Genomic DNA, 17,407 nt, shown 5'->3' with positions numbered 1-17,407 from the left:
TGTAATCAGTTTGTGTCTTTTGCAATAATAAAAAGACAATTAAATAATTTTGTTTAACAGAAAGGTTAGCAGTCCCTCTATGGTCCCCTGGTCCTGTACCCGGTAGGCCAGGACCAGTTCATTAACCCCTCCATGATTATTAAACAGACAAACGCATCCAAATTTCCACTAAACTGCAACTTTTGTTCGTTAATCAAATGCAAACCTATCAGACATGTGGTAGGTAATAAGGCAAAAGAACAAATTAGTTGCAGTGCATTCATTCCGCAGGGGGTCCAATAGAGGTTCGCGTTTCGGTTGAGTTGACAGCTGTGGCGGACACGCCCAGCACCAACCCGGACCTGAAGTCCTTTTACCTCATCAGCAGTAAAATGACGACGGGCCGTTCAATCAACGAAGCTACATTTCCGTGACGGCAGTGGGAGGATCGCTCAGTAACGAGGTGGAGCTTTTTTTTCGCACCGTTTGAAGCAACAAGTCGTGCGGGCGGAGAAGCTGCGACTCCATCGTGTTTCCAGCGGCAGGTGGTCACCCTGAGTGTCGGCGCTCACGGCAGCGTGTGAACGGGTTTATGACATGTTTTAACCACGGGGCCTGCAGCGAAACGGTCTGGGAATGAACGGAGTACAATAAGTTCTTAGAAAACACAGAACAGCTGGTATTTTCTTTCCTCGAGGACGCCAAAAGTGAAGCCTGTAAATTGGTAGATAAGTGTTTTGGACCGGCTGCGCGTCTCTGCGCGCGTAATGCTCATCGTGTAGTCTTTATTTTGTTGTTGTTGATAGTTTCGTGTTTTATAAAAGCTGAATCTTCTCGCATCGTAAACGATGGCACTCGCTAGATTCAGCAGAATACTCCGTCTGCCCACTATTGAGATCAAAAAGAAGGTGAAGCAGTACGAGCACGTCCACCGGGACGTCAACCCCAACGATTTATGGGAAATCATTGGCGAGCTGGGCGACGGCGCGTTTGGGAAAGTCTTCAAGGTGAGTGCAGTCCCGGCGCACCTGTGCTGGTCTCGTCATAAACTTTTAGTAACAGACTGTCTTTCACTTTAGCCTGTTGACATTAACATCCTGTAACGTTAGGAGGCGTTTTGGAAACCTCATATTTAAATGTTGCTCTGTCACACTCATGTTCTTCCTGTAACTGACTGAGATGAAATTACCGTAAATTATAACAAACATTTCGTACCTTGTATTCCCTGTATTGACCTACACAACATATCTCCCTCTGTTTGGCTATAACCTGCATGTTTCACTGCCTCATCACTGCTGAGGTCATGACCAACACCTTTAATTATGTGGTTGATCCAGATTTTTACTGTGAGACATGGAGCCACCACACTTTAGGTTCCCCGTCAGAGAAGTTTTGCTGCATCCAGAACAGCCAGTGGATGGAGGAGACTATCTCCAATCTCACCAGTCACTCTTAGATTCTTCACTTCCTTTTTCTGAGATACATTAAATCTTCAGTATTATGAGTAGACTGGTGTATGATGCATGTGTTGTGTAGTTTTAAATTTTAAACCACCAGTTTTATTTAAGTGCATGTTCAAAAGTCAGCACTTTGTAATTTTTTTCTAAAAGCATCTGCAGCACAGGAGCTTTAAAAACATATTCAGTCACCCACTTCGACCCCCACTCTCCAAATGATGGAGAGCAGCCACAGTGACGGTGAAAGCACCCTTCATTAGTTCTGTCCATTCCTTACTCCCAAACCCCAGCAGCAGCAGCAGCACGTTATTTAATCTGGATCTGTCTGCTGGTCGTTACTCTCTGTGAAGCCATGCACTGCCCAGCAGAGCACAGAGACTCTTTGACATGTACGAGGCCTCAGTGGAAGAAGTGATGCCTTAGCAGGTCTGCACTAAATAGAGAACACAGTCTTCCTAGAGGACTCCACCTTATTTAGGTATTTTGTTTTTATTGGACAGTATACAGTACATACACTGAGGAAACAGGACAGCAGACAGAGGAAGACACATTCTGACGGTCCTAGAGCCTGGATGTACAAAACATTAATACATGGGACAAATCTTACGATTTAATCTCAAATGAAAAAGCCTCTTGCATTCTAGCTACAGGTCTGAATTGAAAACTGCATACTGTCTTATGTTTTTCAGAATGAGCATTTGACATATTCTGTGGACATTTTTTGATAATATATAGAGAAAATAATTTTAAAAAAAGCAGCCAGTATTCCCTGAAAACAAAGTGTTTACTGTTAGAGGATGAGGAAATGACTGAACACAAGATGCTTTAAGTCTAAAGACGCTTGTGCTGAGGCTCCAAAATCTGTTCAAACTAAAGCCAAACTGAAAGGGAAAGATGTTGAACATCATTCCACTTGAATAATTGGCAAACTTTCTAAAATGTAATGTGTCTTCCCCTTATATGCTTTTACTTCTCATACAAATGTCAGGCTTCTGCTTTGACTTCTGTTTCCTCCCCTGGAGTAGGCTGAAGGACTGCTCCACACCTGCAGCTGTCAGATGGAGGGGGGGCTGAATGTGGGCAGATGATAGCCAAGAAAGGAAATTGTGGGATTGCATCAGGGGACAGCTTCCTCTCACAGCTCCCAAACCTCAGAATATTCAGCTAGTCTGTGGGAGGGAAAGGCCTCAAATGGTGAAATGCACATGTTTTCCGTTGTTAAAGTCTTTAAGACAGCAGTCATAAGGGAAGTGGGCTTGGAATCTGTATCAAAAGTAAAATCAGCTGCTTATCAGAGACCAATGAAAAGCAGATTCTGGGTGTGTGACACGAGTAATCCTGACTGCCTCCTCAGAAGAAGAGTTTTAGAGAAATATAATTTAAATGGGTTAAGTGCAAACCTCTGTAATCGTCACACTGACTCTAAAGGCTGTTGACACATCTGGGAGAATAAGAACTCACTTTGTGGCTTGAGGGGAAGTCTTAAGGACAAATGAAACCGTGTGTTCATGTTGCAGGAACACTGTCAAGGAAGGATTTCATAAAATGCAACACAATCCTTCAGTTAGCAAAGACGTTCTGCTGCATTGTCCCAGTCTTACCCTGTGGGTGCACCTGATGTTTTTTTCTCTTGTTCGTAGTCCGATGCAGATGAGAGGTCCAAGGTTCCACAAAATGATACAAGATGAGAACACAAGAAATTAGGTTCATTTTTAAGCACGATTTGAATAAGCACTCGGAGGAAATTCATAATTTAGTGCGATGCAGTTGATGAGTTTTGGTTATTTAGAGGAAAAACTTAGATTTTTTTTTTCTTTATTAAGCATGTGGTTTGAGAAGAGGAACAGAATGCATATTCATTTTTAAATATGACCACACAGATGGAAACCAATTTATGCAAACAAGCTCTTGTTGATATTTTAAGGTTTTGTTTATCATAAGGTTCTGGCAGTAGGAAGATTTTAAGGCTGTGTTTCAAATGTTACATCGTCTGCATTGCAGTTTCTATATGCAAATATTCTATTTTTGATTTAGCTCATTATGTAAATTTGAGCAATGTAGCTTCACCAGGGGAGCTGATTTATTTACAATATGAGGCACTCCTGTCATTGATGTTTGCATTATGACCACAAAGATCTTTAATTTTACTAGAGCCTTCTGGAGTTTGGCTCCAAGAAAACAAGGGATTGACAGCTAAACCTTTTCTTGAAGTGCTAAAAGTTCTAGTTTTACGCTTAGATTGCAATTTGATTTCACTTTTATGTTTGATGCCCATTTGGTTCTTCTGAGCTGTTGGCAAATTGCTGGCATTGCTCAATCATGCTGTGCATACACCCTCAAATAGCATCAAACCACACTGATCCTTAAAAATCCCCTCAGACATGCTTGTCTCCCTTTGGGCTCCATATTTTCATGTCCCATTGTGTGTCGTCGGATGTTTTCCTTGTTTGGTCTGTCCATGCATGCTTGCACTTGTTGGAAAGAGTTTGTGTGAAGGTGTGTGGCTGCAACGAAGCGTGAATCAAAGGTTTCGTATGGTTCTCCTTCCTAATTAATGAGCCACATGCTGCTGAGCACATTGCCCTGCTGCTGCTAGTGAAATGTTTCCATAGACACGTGCAGGCTGTAAGGTTACGCTCCATCAAATCCCCACTGTGGGATAAAAACCACAGTGCATCTTCTCCCTGTTGGTTTGTAATGTCAAAGAGAGTGTAGGGATCCTGCACTTAACTCTGCTGCAGGAACTGATTGTGTATTTGGCATCATACACAGTGTTTAAAAATAGTTTCATTTGATTCATGCACTTTCTGAATAATATGTCTTATACCTATAATCTGAGAAATGCTAAAACAATTTACGTCACACAGGATTCTTTACTTTTTACTTCTGTGGTGTGAAAACACATTTTGATACAGAATCGTCAAAGTAAACAGTAGTAGATTGAATAGCAAAATCACTACAGCAGCATGTTTTTTGTAATAGCATTAGCATTTGTCATAAACAAGATGGATTTATTAAGGATATAATCATGGTTGTTTTTGTTTTGTTTTTTTTAATACAAAATTTACTGTATGTAGCTAAGGTTTAAGAGTTTATCTACCAGGTCCTTATATTAGGGAACCTGTATTGTTTCATGGCACAGAAAAGGAAGATTGCTGTGTCTGTGTGGTTTAAAGTGACTTGCAGTGACAGATGGTTGATCAAGTGGAAAAGCTGATGGAAAAATCAAATGAAAGCAAAACAACCTGGATGTCATCAGTGCGGAGGGCATAGATTGCAACGTCCTCGTTGTAATGATGTGAAAGCTGTAAGGTTTATTTGAAATCTTGAAGTCTTGTATCAGAACATGGCCGTGCCACAAAGACACACGTGCCTTTAGTGAGACAGTCGTCATCTGGGGGTTTTTGGGTCTAATCTCCGGGGGCAGCTGGGCGCATGGTGACTGATAACCGCCCTGCTGGGTGGGAGGGGGCTCAGCATGATGGGAGTCCCCGTCATTCTTGTGATTACTGTTTCTATGTCAGAATACTGCTGCTCGATATGGATGTGTTTCAAGCCGGTGTTGGAGGACTGGCATGAGATTTCACAATACAGATCGTATAACTTTATGATCAGTGCAAGAAGCAGGATCACACGTGTAGTAGTTCTGTGTCTCTACTGAAAAATCGCCCTCTTATAGTACCTGTCTGAGCTTGGTTTTAGAAGTGTGCTTTCAGTATGAGTGTATAAAGCCAGCGATCTGCTGTTACTTGTACTGTGTGGGCTGCAGTCAGGAAGTGTCTCTCATCTGTCATGAGATTCATTCTTCAGAAATGTTGTACAAGGCTCTGCATGAGTAAAACTGACTGAGGGAAGACGTTCAAGTGTGGTTTAATTTCTTGCTTCTCTGACCTGCTTTGGTGTTTTGACTAGTGTTCACTTTAAGGTGGAACATTTTGCAATAGTGATCTAAACTTTCACATCCTTAAACTCGTTGCTTCACTGAGGGGTGTAAAGTTTGAGCCTTGCTCTGCTTTGTGTTTCACACCTGGTCATGTTCTATAAATGCAAGACAGCATTTGAAAGAAGTAAATATGCCACTGTATGATATAAAATGTCATGCTTAACTCCTGCTGGGGTCTGCATCAAGTCAGAGATGATGGAAATGTCAGCTCTTTTCCCTCATGTTAGTTACCTGAGATAATCCCATGTGGCCATGAAGAAAGATCACCTCTCTGCTTTATCACCCATCTGCTTTGCTCTCAGTGATGTGAGGGTTTACATAGAAAATAATAGAAATAACCTTTCTGGTGTGTGTGTCATACCCCAGTGCTGTTTTATAGACATCTGTAGCTGGTGTAGTAGTTGATTTCTTAAGAGTTTATATATATTAACATTTACATTTTCATATTGAAACAGTACAAAGACAGTGGGGTTCAGTGTAAAAACATGTAGACCACATTGCCTTCTTAGACCTAATAGTTTGATTTGACAAACTTTTGCCAAAAACCACATCGGTGGACTGAATGTCGTCGTCGAACATGCTCTGCTTATGCTCTTTGTTCATCTGAAGCAGAGATGAACACTTCTGCTGTCAGACATGAGGGTTTATTAACTGCTGTCAGAGCATTTCTGCTTACAGATGCATGGACAGGGGGTTGGGGTGTTTTGCAGGTGTATGATGGGACAAAGGTCTAACATAAGTAAATTCCCCTGTAGGCAGTTGTGTGTGTGTGTGTGTGTGTGTTTCCAGAGACTATAACACATTATGCAAGCTAAAACTGCACATCAGCATGTGGTATGTTCATTCAACCTCGAGGTGAGTGACCTCAGGAAAAGTTCTGTCACTAGTTACATGAGGTCGTTTGATCCATGGACACTTTGATTTGTTACGCTTTCATCTAAAATGAGAACTACTCCTTATTTGTTTTCATCTAAATTATGTTGAGACAAATACGTTTCTTAAACTACTTCAGCTTATTTTCTTCATATTTCACTGTTGTTCTTTTGAGTGGGATCCAGCAGCCTGCTTTTAAGCCTGTGCATCCACAGTAATCATTAATACCTTAGTCAACACAGACACACTATTAAACATTATTATTTCCCAGCTCTCTAATGACCCACACACAACACTGGGAGTGTGTGCTTCTGTGTGTGTTTACTTAGTCTAGCAGTATGTACAGTGCGTTCACACATGGGTCAGTAACATCTGCTTTTACCACTTTCACTTTCTAAAGCTTTTGTTGAGCAGCAGCCGGTGTGCTTCCCTGCCATGTGCTGTGGCCTTCACTGACAACAGATGGATAAATATACTTGGCAGATGGGGAGAGATATACAGGCAGGGATGACAGACGTATTAGGTGAGGAGGACAAAAGATGCATAATATGACAGACAATGAATGAGGCAGGATGATAAACAGTAAACGTGTGACACTAAGAGAACATAAGGTGGATGATACAAAGACATGTAGTGACAGACAGATGTGTGATAGAATCATAGAAATGAACAGAGGAAATAAAAAGAGTACAGGTGGTGGTAAAGGGGGTGCAAATCTTTCCTTTATTTATTTAACTTTTCCATCCAATTGCAGTAAAGTAACGATGCTCTTGCTGGTGTTTTTGTTTTCTCTGGGTTTTGCTGTAATGCTCGGTCTTTCACTTGGCGCTCAGTGACCTGTGTCACGTGATAATATATGATGCCTGAAACAGAGAGTACAATGTCAATTTAACATTTTTACTAACAGCTTTTTGGGCAACATGTTCACACACTGGAAAAGTGTGTGTGTGTTTGTGCCAGGCTGTGTCCTCTGGGTAATCCCTCTGCACTTAACCTGCAGCACATGAAAGCCAAGTCACTAATGAACAGGAAAGAACATCCCAGCAGAGATCTAGTGAAATGAGGTGCAAGACTGTGCAGAAAGTCCTTCTGATCTCCATGGAGACCAGACCCAAACAAAGCCAAAGACTGTTGTCCTGTTCTGGAGGAGAGTGAGAGAGTTAAGGGGTTGACGTGTTAGAAAACAACACAGCACTGTTTCTATGTTTACAGCAGCTACATTATGCAGTTTACTGTACTCCTGCTCCCCCAGCCCTTGTGGTTGTGTTCTGTTATGTAATAATCCACTTTGTTTTCTGTGGAACTTTCTGACATCTGGCTTCCTGTTGCTTTTCCCCCCGTTTTGGTTTCTTGTCTTTTGATTTTGTAACATGTACACGTTAATGTTGTTGGTGCCCCAGGACCAGCTGGTAACACATTATCTGCTCTACAACTCAGGTGAGCTGCACAGTTTAGCAGGTAAAACTGTTCAGTTCCATTATGTTAAAGGCACAAAACCACATTAGCATTCCCGTGTGTTATTTCATGAGAACAACAGAAAGTGTTGAAGATAAATTACCTTTGGGTGTCACTAGTCTGGCACAACAGACTAAGTAAAACCATCAGGCATTTAGGCAGGAATTTGTGTTTGGGAGTGGCTACTGCTGGTGTTTTTATGGCTATTGAAGACGTGTTGAGGAAGATGCTAAGATTTCCTGGTTTTTCTTGTTTGTACATGCAGAAACATTCACATGCACTTGTGCACTGATGCCATGCTGATGTCAGGTGGTGTGCCATGTGAGACGAAGAGGTTTTTCACAGTAATTTTCCTTCTGTGCATTGTGTGCAGTGGTTAAGGTGCATGCATAAACAAACATGTTCGCATGCTATACTAGGACCTTTTTGTCACAATTATTTCTCTTTGCTACACAAATAGGCACCATGTATTCTGTGTATATAAAGCTCAGGCTACTTGCTTATTCCCCCAACCATCTGAAGGCCAGAGGTGCATTCCTCAGCCTGGTTCCCACTGTGATGTAAAGGTGTGTGTGTGTGAATGACCTTGTGTAGCTGGGTCTCAGTTTTGGCTTCTGAAAAGGTCTCAATCCTCCTTTGTATGTTTTGTTACTTGTGTGTATTTGTGCACAATTGATGTTGTTCAGGACAAAATGTTTGGGACACATTTTTTGCCATTACATATTTTTGATGTGGGAGCCATTCATGTGTTTTCTGAGAGGCCCCTGTTCCAGTGGAAAATAGGGCAGGTAATCCTTCACATGCAGTACTCCTCCTGGTTCATGTAAAGTCAGCCATTGTTCTATTGGTCTGTAAATTTGAGGCATGAGAGGAAAAGAACAAGGAAATGATGCAATGAGGCACTGCTTTCTGGGGGGCACGAGGTCTTGGACAGGTCTAGTTGAAGTGGATTTATGACAGAAAAGTCAGTCAGTTCTTCCTCACTTAAAACTGTTCACCAAAAGGCCCAAAACCACAGATGATAAGTTTCCAGTTTCAGGCAGTGAATGTGTTGAGGCTGGCTGCAGGATGGCAGTGGGTAGCAGAGATGAGATGTTAGCAGGGGGCGAAAGTGTTGGGTGTTTGCTTGTTAACTCACTGACTGATGGTTCGGTGGCAGGAGGAGACGTCCTGTTGACTCACACTGTGGGTCACTCTGGTGAGGGCAGTTCAGCTTTTCTGGAGCTCTGTTTGAAAAACACACTCAAACACACATGGAGGCATGGTGTGTTGAGCTGAGTAAAGGAGTGTGTGTGTGTGTGTGTGTGTGTGTGTGTGTGTGTGTGTGTGTGTGTGTGTGTGTGTGTGTGTGTGTGTGTGTGTGTGTGTGTGTGTGTGTGTGTGTGTGTGTGTGTGTGTGTGTGTGTGTGTGTGTGTTGCTGGGGGCTTATTCTGTTTATTTAGATGTTTTCCCACAGCCCCTGTGAAGCATGGAGGCATCAGACCCCGATAGGGCTGTTTAGTCTGTCGAGTTTCTGCAGATCACTGGCGTTATCGTGTCTATTTGTCACCATATCACTGTCCAGGCAGATTTTCTCGTTCATTCACCACCTTTCACACACTCAGTCACATCTACTCTGCTTATAGCGTCTCTTTCTAGAGAGGTGCAACAGAAATATTTTTCTGCGGTCTGTGTCCTCACATGATTCACAACTGTTTTAACCCCATGTTTTCAGCTCTGTGGCACTGAATGCATGGCACACATTAATATCATGTTTACCCACAAACCCCCATCATTTAGCATTCACAACATTGTGTCTCTTGGACAAGGATCAACATAATGTGTTTGCCAGCTTGTGCGTCACTGAGTCACAATGGTTTGGGTGTTTTGATGCTTTCAGGAAAGGCACTGAACAATCTACTTGTTTAGATTCACTTCTCTGTTTTACTCAGAATTACTAGGTATTCTGTCTGTGTGTGTGTCTTAGTTTGGCCTTGGTGACACTTTATGGCTTTTGTGGTTCCTTCATTTCTCCATTTGCACAAAAAGGGTGTGGAAACTTCTTTTCCTGTTTGTCTCTAAATGTTTGACAGTCAACAGTTTTAATTGCAGTCCTGTTTCTTGATGTTTCATATTCACTTGAACTACAGTTGTTTTAGAAAAGTCCAACAAAAGTTGATCTTTAAGCAAACCATGAACGTACTATGTTGAAAGTGACAAAATCTTAGCACTGATTTCTGTATATTTTGTTTCCTTTCTTTTCCAAAGTTTGATATTGTAAGTTAGATTTTTACATTTTAGTCTGAAACATGACTATTTTCAGAAATATTAACACAATAATACATTTTCTTTGCACTCTCTTTATCTTGCATAGTCACACCTGGGAAACAAGGTGCTTTAATCATTTTCCTGGAAGTTTAAAAGATAAAATTGCTGTTTCAAGGGATGAAACTCTTGACTTCATAGGATAACTTACACTACAAAATGCATTTATTTACTTAATTTTGCTTGATAGTTTATCCTAAAAAATGATAAAAGTGCAAGAATCTCTTCCAGAGGCCTGACATGATTCCTGTATGCTGATTCTGGTGCTGTTCTGTCTTGCAGGCCAGGAACAAGGAGACAGGAGTTCTGGCTGCAGCCAAAGTGATTGAGACAAAGTGTGAGGATGAGTTGGAGGACTACATGGTTGAGATCGACATCCTGGCTAAATGTGACCACCGCTACATTGTCAAGCTGCTTGATGCTTTTTACCATGACAACAAGCTGTGGGTAGGTAGCACAGACATCTGGTTAAACCAACCGGGCTCAAATCTAAACCACAGACCTTTCTTTCCGTTTTTTCATCTTTTCTCAACTGAGCACTACGTTTAGTGTCTGCACGTTCAAAACCAAACTGACACATGTTCGGTTTACTGTTCATTGGTTTTACTCGCATTCATCAGTTAATGTCACTGTAGAGTTTGTGTACAGCTTGTATTTAAATGAACATACAATATATTCCTGCAGTGTAGATTTGAATCAGACTGCTGCATGGTGTACCAGAGAGACCTTATCTGCATATCTATACTGGTACCTTTCTCACAAGGTGTTTGTTTTCTTGCTATAACACACACTTGGTGCATCTGCAGACAAAACTTTTAGCCATGTATGTTGGCAAGATCATGGGCTGTTCCCTTATAATCTGGGACTGCCTTGTTAGTTTACTGCAATAATATCTCATCAAGGGTATATCTCTCCTGCATACAAAAGCTCTGTTGAAAAATGAAGATAAGAAAAGTGAATTTTCTAAAAGGGACTGATGGAAGACTGCCAGGGTGACATAATGCAGCAGAAATGACCCAGTCTTCACCCTGATGTTACAGCAAGAATGAAGATCAGTTTCAGTACAGTGTTTTCTGCTCTCCAGTTATTTTTCCTCTCCACACTCGCTCACTGGGTCAAGTGTTGACTTTTCAACTCCCTCTGTAATCTCCCGGTGTATCTGGCCAAGACAAATAGTAGTGACCTCATGCTAGACCATGGTCTTGAATATCCAGAGAATTACAAAGCAGCGTTAGGACTAAAGATAGCTGTTTTTTTTTTTGTTTTTTTTTCTTGTTGTTTTATGACTCGGCTTTAATGTAGAGTTTACATTGAACCTTGTGTTTTGTTTTTTTTTTTAATGAAATGTATTTAACAGTAAAATCAGGCAACAGTGAATGGACTGTTACTGCAAAATCTAAATTGTAAATGATTTACTGACAAAAAAAAATGTGAAAAATGGGTGAGGGCTTTGTAAAAGAAAATAAATTGAGAAATTATTACTGGATAGAAACACTAAATTGCTATTGCTTGGAAAAAAAATATCACAAAACAACTAGAGGACCAAACAAAATTCTTGAGCAATACAAATTTAACACATCTCAAACCTGAAAAACCATTTAAAACTAGATGTTTTCCAGGGTCTGTTCCTCTATGCACACAAACCCGTGCAGCTGTGTCACAGCCCCAGACCCTGTCATGGCTGTGTTGATGGTCATAGCTGGAATTCCTAAGGTGAACGTTCCCCATCAGTCCAAGCTGGACTCTCTGAGACTGATAGTGTGCGCCGATAAGTCAAATGTCCAAACATCCCTGCCTGCAGCTGTGTGTGTGTGTGTGTGTGTGTGTGTGTGTGTGTTTGTCTGTATGTGTGTGTTTTGCTTTCCTGTATCATTTCCATGTATGTTCAGTCACAGAACATTTACTCTGTCTCTATATAATCTGTTATTTAGACTGCATTTTAAAAACAACCTGCATCACTGTAGAAACTTGTAGCCAAAGTGAACGTGTGAGCAGTGGAATAATTATATAGATCATATCATAGTAAATGTCATTATGTTTATTGCTATTAGTGTGTGTTCTCCCCGCAGGATCTCAGTGATTAGCCAGGTGGTTGATGGTCAGACCACAGTAACCTCCAGTTGGTGGACTGGGCAGGGTTGAGGCGATGCATTCCAGCACTGACCCACCCGTTCTGCAAAAGGAGGGATAGAGGGAGACAGAGAGAAAGAGAGAGAGAGTGATAGAAGGGCTGTTTGTTCCCTTTCAGGAACAGTCTGGTCTTGAGGTTAGCGAGGCAGCCAGGCCCACAGCGTGAGAAAAAGAGGGCCTTTAACATGGGGACAGGACTGCTGACGTCAGCACTCGGAGAGGAATGAGGAGAAAAGAGAGGACAGTTTAACAGAAGCACCCAAGTCGCAATAACATCAGCAAAGAAGATACAATTTCCTCACTGGCCTCAACTGATCTGTAGCGATTCAGAAAGATGTTCTGGGATGTATTATGTCACCATCGCAATGGGGGTGAAGGGAGTTTGCATTTTTACATCTAAGCACATTTCACAGCATTGAGAAAATGAAACTCCAATCCTGGTGAACCAGTCCTGGTTAGATGAAACATGTCACAGGTTGGATGACGGCAATAATCTTTATTTTACGTCTGCCACTATTTGCATACAGTGAGCTCTACAAAATAGATGTGATTGTGGTTGGATGGAAAGACTGTAGATGTCGGCATGATGTGTCTTTGTTGACGCCGCCTTGAACACACCTGAGAGGAAACACTCATGATTGAACTGTTAGTCATGTTCGGAGAATGCCACAGAAGTATAGGAGTGTGCCCGTGTGATTCATGTTTCAAATGGTTCTATTTCACCTGTTTTTTTTTTTTTTCAGGATGAGTTGCAGTTTAGAAACAGGTCTTTGTTGGCAAATGGCCTTTTTCCATTCTTTAGACCTCTGACAAACTGAGATAAATATCTGTAAAAGTGCAGAGCTGTGAACTGGAGGAACAACGCAGTGTCAGCGAGGTTTGGCTCACCATCTTAGTTCACCCAGCTCGACTTAATCATACGCTGACATATGATGCATATCACATGATGCCTGTCTGGTTGATATGAGTGACAGAATAAACCTCTGCCTGCATGTGTGCTCAGCCCACAGTGGGTATGCTTTGCATGCAGCTTGACCAGATGGGACACATTCTTTTACCACAGCACATCCTCCTGAATACTTTCAGGCAGAGAGAGAGCAAATCTATCTGCAGACCAGTTGCCTGTGACGCAGCAGTGCAGTGTGTCCATGTAGCTGTTTAGATTGGACAGTAAAGTATGTTACTACAGAAGTGTTCATTTAAGTTTGGAGGGTGATGTTTAAACTGAAGAGGAAAAAAAAATGTGTTTAGCTTTGTGGTGAGCAGGAATAGGAAGGTGGTTTGTATGGAAATGTGTAGTAAACCTCCCTCCCTAGTGTTAACGAAATGCATAAACAGGGTTTGCTTTCAAACTTGAATGGTAGGTGAGCAAAATGTATGCAGCAAAATAAATTGGACCATGAAATGCACATTTGAAAGACCTTGAAATCCTGTTTCTAGAATTACTTTTGCTACAAGTAATATTTGCCTTCATTAGCTTCTAATTCTTTTTCAGAAAAAAAGTAGGATGTGAAACTGTTGTTTACAAAGAAACACATAACAAAACCAGACAGCCCAGATTTCACAATAGAACACTGTTTTACCTGGAGCTGAAAGCCAAGATTGGCATTTGTGTGTGTGTGTGTGTGTGCCTCTTCATGTAATAGTGTGGGTTTGGAGGTATGCATAGTTTTTGCATTCATTTCTGGTGTGTGTGTGTGTGTGTGTGTGTGTGCGCGCACACCTTCTTGTATCATAATTCTTTGGCTTTGTCTGGACTGAAACTCCGCGCCCTGTGCAGGGCCAACGTCATGCTTTAATCATGCTGTCATAGCAAACAGCACTCAATAAAAATGAGATCACCCAGCAGGTATGCACCACACCACCTAGGACTGATCTTTGACCTTTGGGAATCAAAGGATCATCTGCATGTTTGTGTCGGACAGAGTTGCTTCTAATTCACATGCATACACAGTTTTGTAACGCTCGTCACTTTCTCTGCATAGGGTTATGGTGAAATCATATCATGTCTTTATTTTCTTTGGTTCCACTTGAATAAAAGCAGAGCGTTTCTGATGAGTGTGTGTCAGAGGGAGACTGACTATGTAAGGAGAGGAAATGAAAGGTGATTTTTGGACGTTACCGTTGGCCAACAAGACCCCATTTAGGGACTGCAGTTTTTTTTCTTTCTCTCTGTGGTTTTATTTCTCTGAACTGGTATTATGCATTTGGCCATGTGCCCCAAGAAGTGTGTATAGTTGGAGCCTGACCATTTATCACACACTTTAGTCTGAATCCAGATGTCCACTTCTGCAAAGTGTTTGTTTCCTGCTACTTTAATATAGATGTCAAAGAGTGTTGGAGTGATATAGAGCAGAGGGAGCTCTCCAGGCAGTGATGACATAACAGCACAGGCTGCAAATACATTCAGACATTAAGGTTAAAAATCAGCTCAAGAAAAAAATATTTTTTTTATTTTCAGCAAGTGCAAAAATTCTCCTTAATTCTCATGTGTACCAAACAGACAGAGAGAGTATTAACACAACTGTCAGGAACGCCCTAACAGCTTCCTCTAAATGCAGCAAGAACAGAGGGAGGCACACATGGGGTTCCTCAAAACTTTGACATGACTGTATATTCTGTTTAACTTCTAAGACAAATCCCCGACTTAAAGCAGGGAAAAGGTTTCAGTCGTCCAAAACAGTCAGTGGTCAAACTTAATCTGTGTTGGTTGAAAGCATCACACAGTAACTTCCTCTGAGAGGCTCTATTCTCTTTCACAGTTGGAAGGAAAGGAAACATCTTATCCTCTGTTCTCTCTGCACTTCACTTTGGTTTAGTTTTCCAAAAATAAAAAAATAGTTTGAAGCATAGTGACCTTTGACTTCCAGGTTGTTCATTTTACCTTTTTGTGCTCTTTCAACATTTGTGATTTGTGTCTGTGGTATAATTAATCTACCGCTTTTTTTTTTCTCACGCTTTGTGCTTTCCTAAATCTCTCTGTTTTAAATGTCAGACACTTATAGTCTGTCAGTGCTGCTGGTTTCAGTCAGAATAAAAAATTAAAAAAATGAATCAGTATCTTAAAAAATTAAGAGTGAAAGTGATGAGTTGAGATATATTAAAATAGTTATATTAGTTATAAAATACTAAGATGTCCAGTACTAGTTGTGCTGCTGTGCAAAGTGATCTGTTCTTCTTGTTGTTTGTCGCTTGTTGCCTACACATCCTTTTCAAAATGCCTGGTTGGTTCACTCTGACCTCTCCTTCCTCTATTTCCCCAGATCATGATTGAATTCTGCCCAGGAGGTGCTGTGGATGCCACAATGCTAGGTAGGATCTCTGTGTATCTTTAAACATGCAACCTCTCTCCCTGTAACAAGAGTCAAGTTCCATCCTTGTGACAGTGACTACATCAATCCTTGCACCAGTCTAGTGACATCTTAGATGATTATGTGCTGCAGCTTCACCAGTGTGGCTTTGAATACTCCAGAAAGTAGTCAGACACAGTGGAGCCCTCCCGTGTGGGAAATCCCCCTGGTCTGTTTTGACTGGATAATCCACATCCTCATAACTGTCTGTACCCCCTCTGCAGCCACCCGAGCACATTCAAAGCAGAATGAAGTCTGCAGAACAGGATTATCTTGGATATGTGAGAGAGCTTTTCTGACCTGGGATTATTTGTCCAACATAAACCGTAATGATAATTCAGCATTGTTTGCACTCAGGGCAGCAGTTCATACCCAGTTTCATTGTATGGATGATGTGCAATGATATTAAAGGCTATTGTATTCTTATCTCTGATTCCATCATCTTCAGTTTTCTTTTGTTGATTTCACACACTAGATCATGCATATTACATTTTGAACCAACTTTGTTCCTCTACTCCCACTTCATTCTCACCCTACCCCATATTTAACCTCGTCTGTCTCCTTCTTCTGCTTGTCCTGCCATTTCCAGAGTTGGATCGGGGCCTGGCGGAGCCACAGATTAAGGTTGTTTGTCGCCAGATGTTGGAGGCTTTGAGCTACCTTCACAGCATGAAGATTATCCACAGGGACTTGAAGGCTGGTAACATCCTCCTGATGCTGGATGGAGACATTAAGCTTGGTGAGATTTTTTTTCTTTTACTGTGCAGTTTGTGGTGTTGCTAATGCAGTTCTACATATTTTAAGTAGGAGGAGTATTTCTATGTTTGCTGTTCAAACAACAGGCTCAGAAATGTCCTATCACAACGTTAAATAAGATGAAGCAGTTAATCCACCAGACCTGGTTTTATTCATAGAAAAAAAGAAGCAAATGTAACACATTCTCAGATGATCCCAGCATTAACCACTGACGTTGCAGGTTATCTCTGCAACTGTTGTGTGTTGTTACTTACATGCATGATATAGACTTGGAGACGAAGTTGAACATACCCCTCTTGTGGCTCTGCAGGAGAATCTTAAGTGGGAAGGCTGCATTCTGAGAAGTTTTGCATATTTTCATTTATTAGCTTTGTGAAGTCGTCTCCACATTCTTCACATTGCACAGCTGAAGTTGTTGATCCAGTATAACGATCAGTATGGTTTGAGTTAAAGAGTAGTTTTCCAGAAAAGGGAGTACAATGTCCCACTGTGCTTCACAGTGCTTTATGTAGGTGTTGGTTAGGGAACTGCTGATTTTTAGAAATAGCTGCCTGACATTTGAATCCTAAGATGCCAAACAAAAGCAAAAATGTCCAAGTCTCTTTTGCATTTCTGATGGTCCTAAGTCTCTCTGGCTTGGCTCTCAGTTTGCACTCATTCATGACCAACACACTAAGAACCTATAGGCTGTATAGAGCCTCATACTCAGGTATTGATTATTGGAGAAACTGGCTGTTCTTCTGTTAAGTTAAAATCCAAGTTGTTTACTGGTCCATGGTTTTATTACAATTTCTCTCATTTTCAAATGCCACATTTTGCCACTGTGCTTATTGGACTGGACTTGTATTTCTTGTGAAAGTCAGTCTCTGCCTTACAAACTTCCCTAACACACCACAGTTATACAGTGACTGGGAGTTGCTGGGAGTCCAGACATACAGTAACTACATATTAACATAAAAAGGCACCAGTTAACTGCCTTTGAGGTCAGCCAAATATGTTATATATGCCTTTGATTTAAACACAGCTTGCTCCTGCTCTTAAACACAGTTGATCTGCAGAATAACTCAGAAATGTAATGGTGTTTAATAGCTACATATGTGTCTAGAAAACAAAATGTCAAGGTTAGAAGAGGAAGGGTTTTTTTTCCTGTCATGGTCCT

The 17,407-nt window shown here is 41.3% G+C and overlaps 1 protein-coding gene across 1 annotated transcript in view; it reads left to right on the top strand.

Moving 5' to 3' along the window:
• The first annotated feature begins 387 nt into the window (after positions 1-387).
• Positions 388-17,407, top strand: part of stk10 (serine/threonine kinase 10) — a 36,084-nt gene continuing 19,064 nt past the window's right edge. Inside the window, 4 exon segments of the mRNA XM_026328274.2 lie at positions 388-986; positions 10,295-10,459; positions 15,406-15,454; positions 16,082-16,231. Of these exon segments, the coding sequence (XP_026184059.1) occupies positions 828-986; positions 10,295-10,459; positions 15,406-15,454; positions 16,082-16,231 (523 nt within the window). The 5' untranslated portion in view covers positions 388-827.

This window comes from Mastacembelus armatus, chromosome 14, assembly GCF_900324485.2.
Source record: "Mastacembelus armatus chromosome 14, fMasArm1.2, whole genome shotgun sequence".
In the NCBI taxonomy this organism is placed as follows: domain Eukaryota; kingdom Metazoa; phylum Chordata; class Actinopteri; order Synbranchiformes; family Mastacembelidae; genus Mastacembelus; species Mastacembelus armatus.
This window is presented reverse-complemented; position numbering and strand designations above follow the sequence as displayed.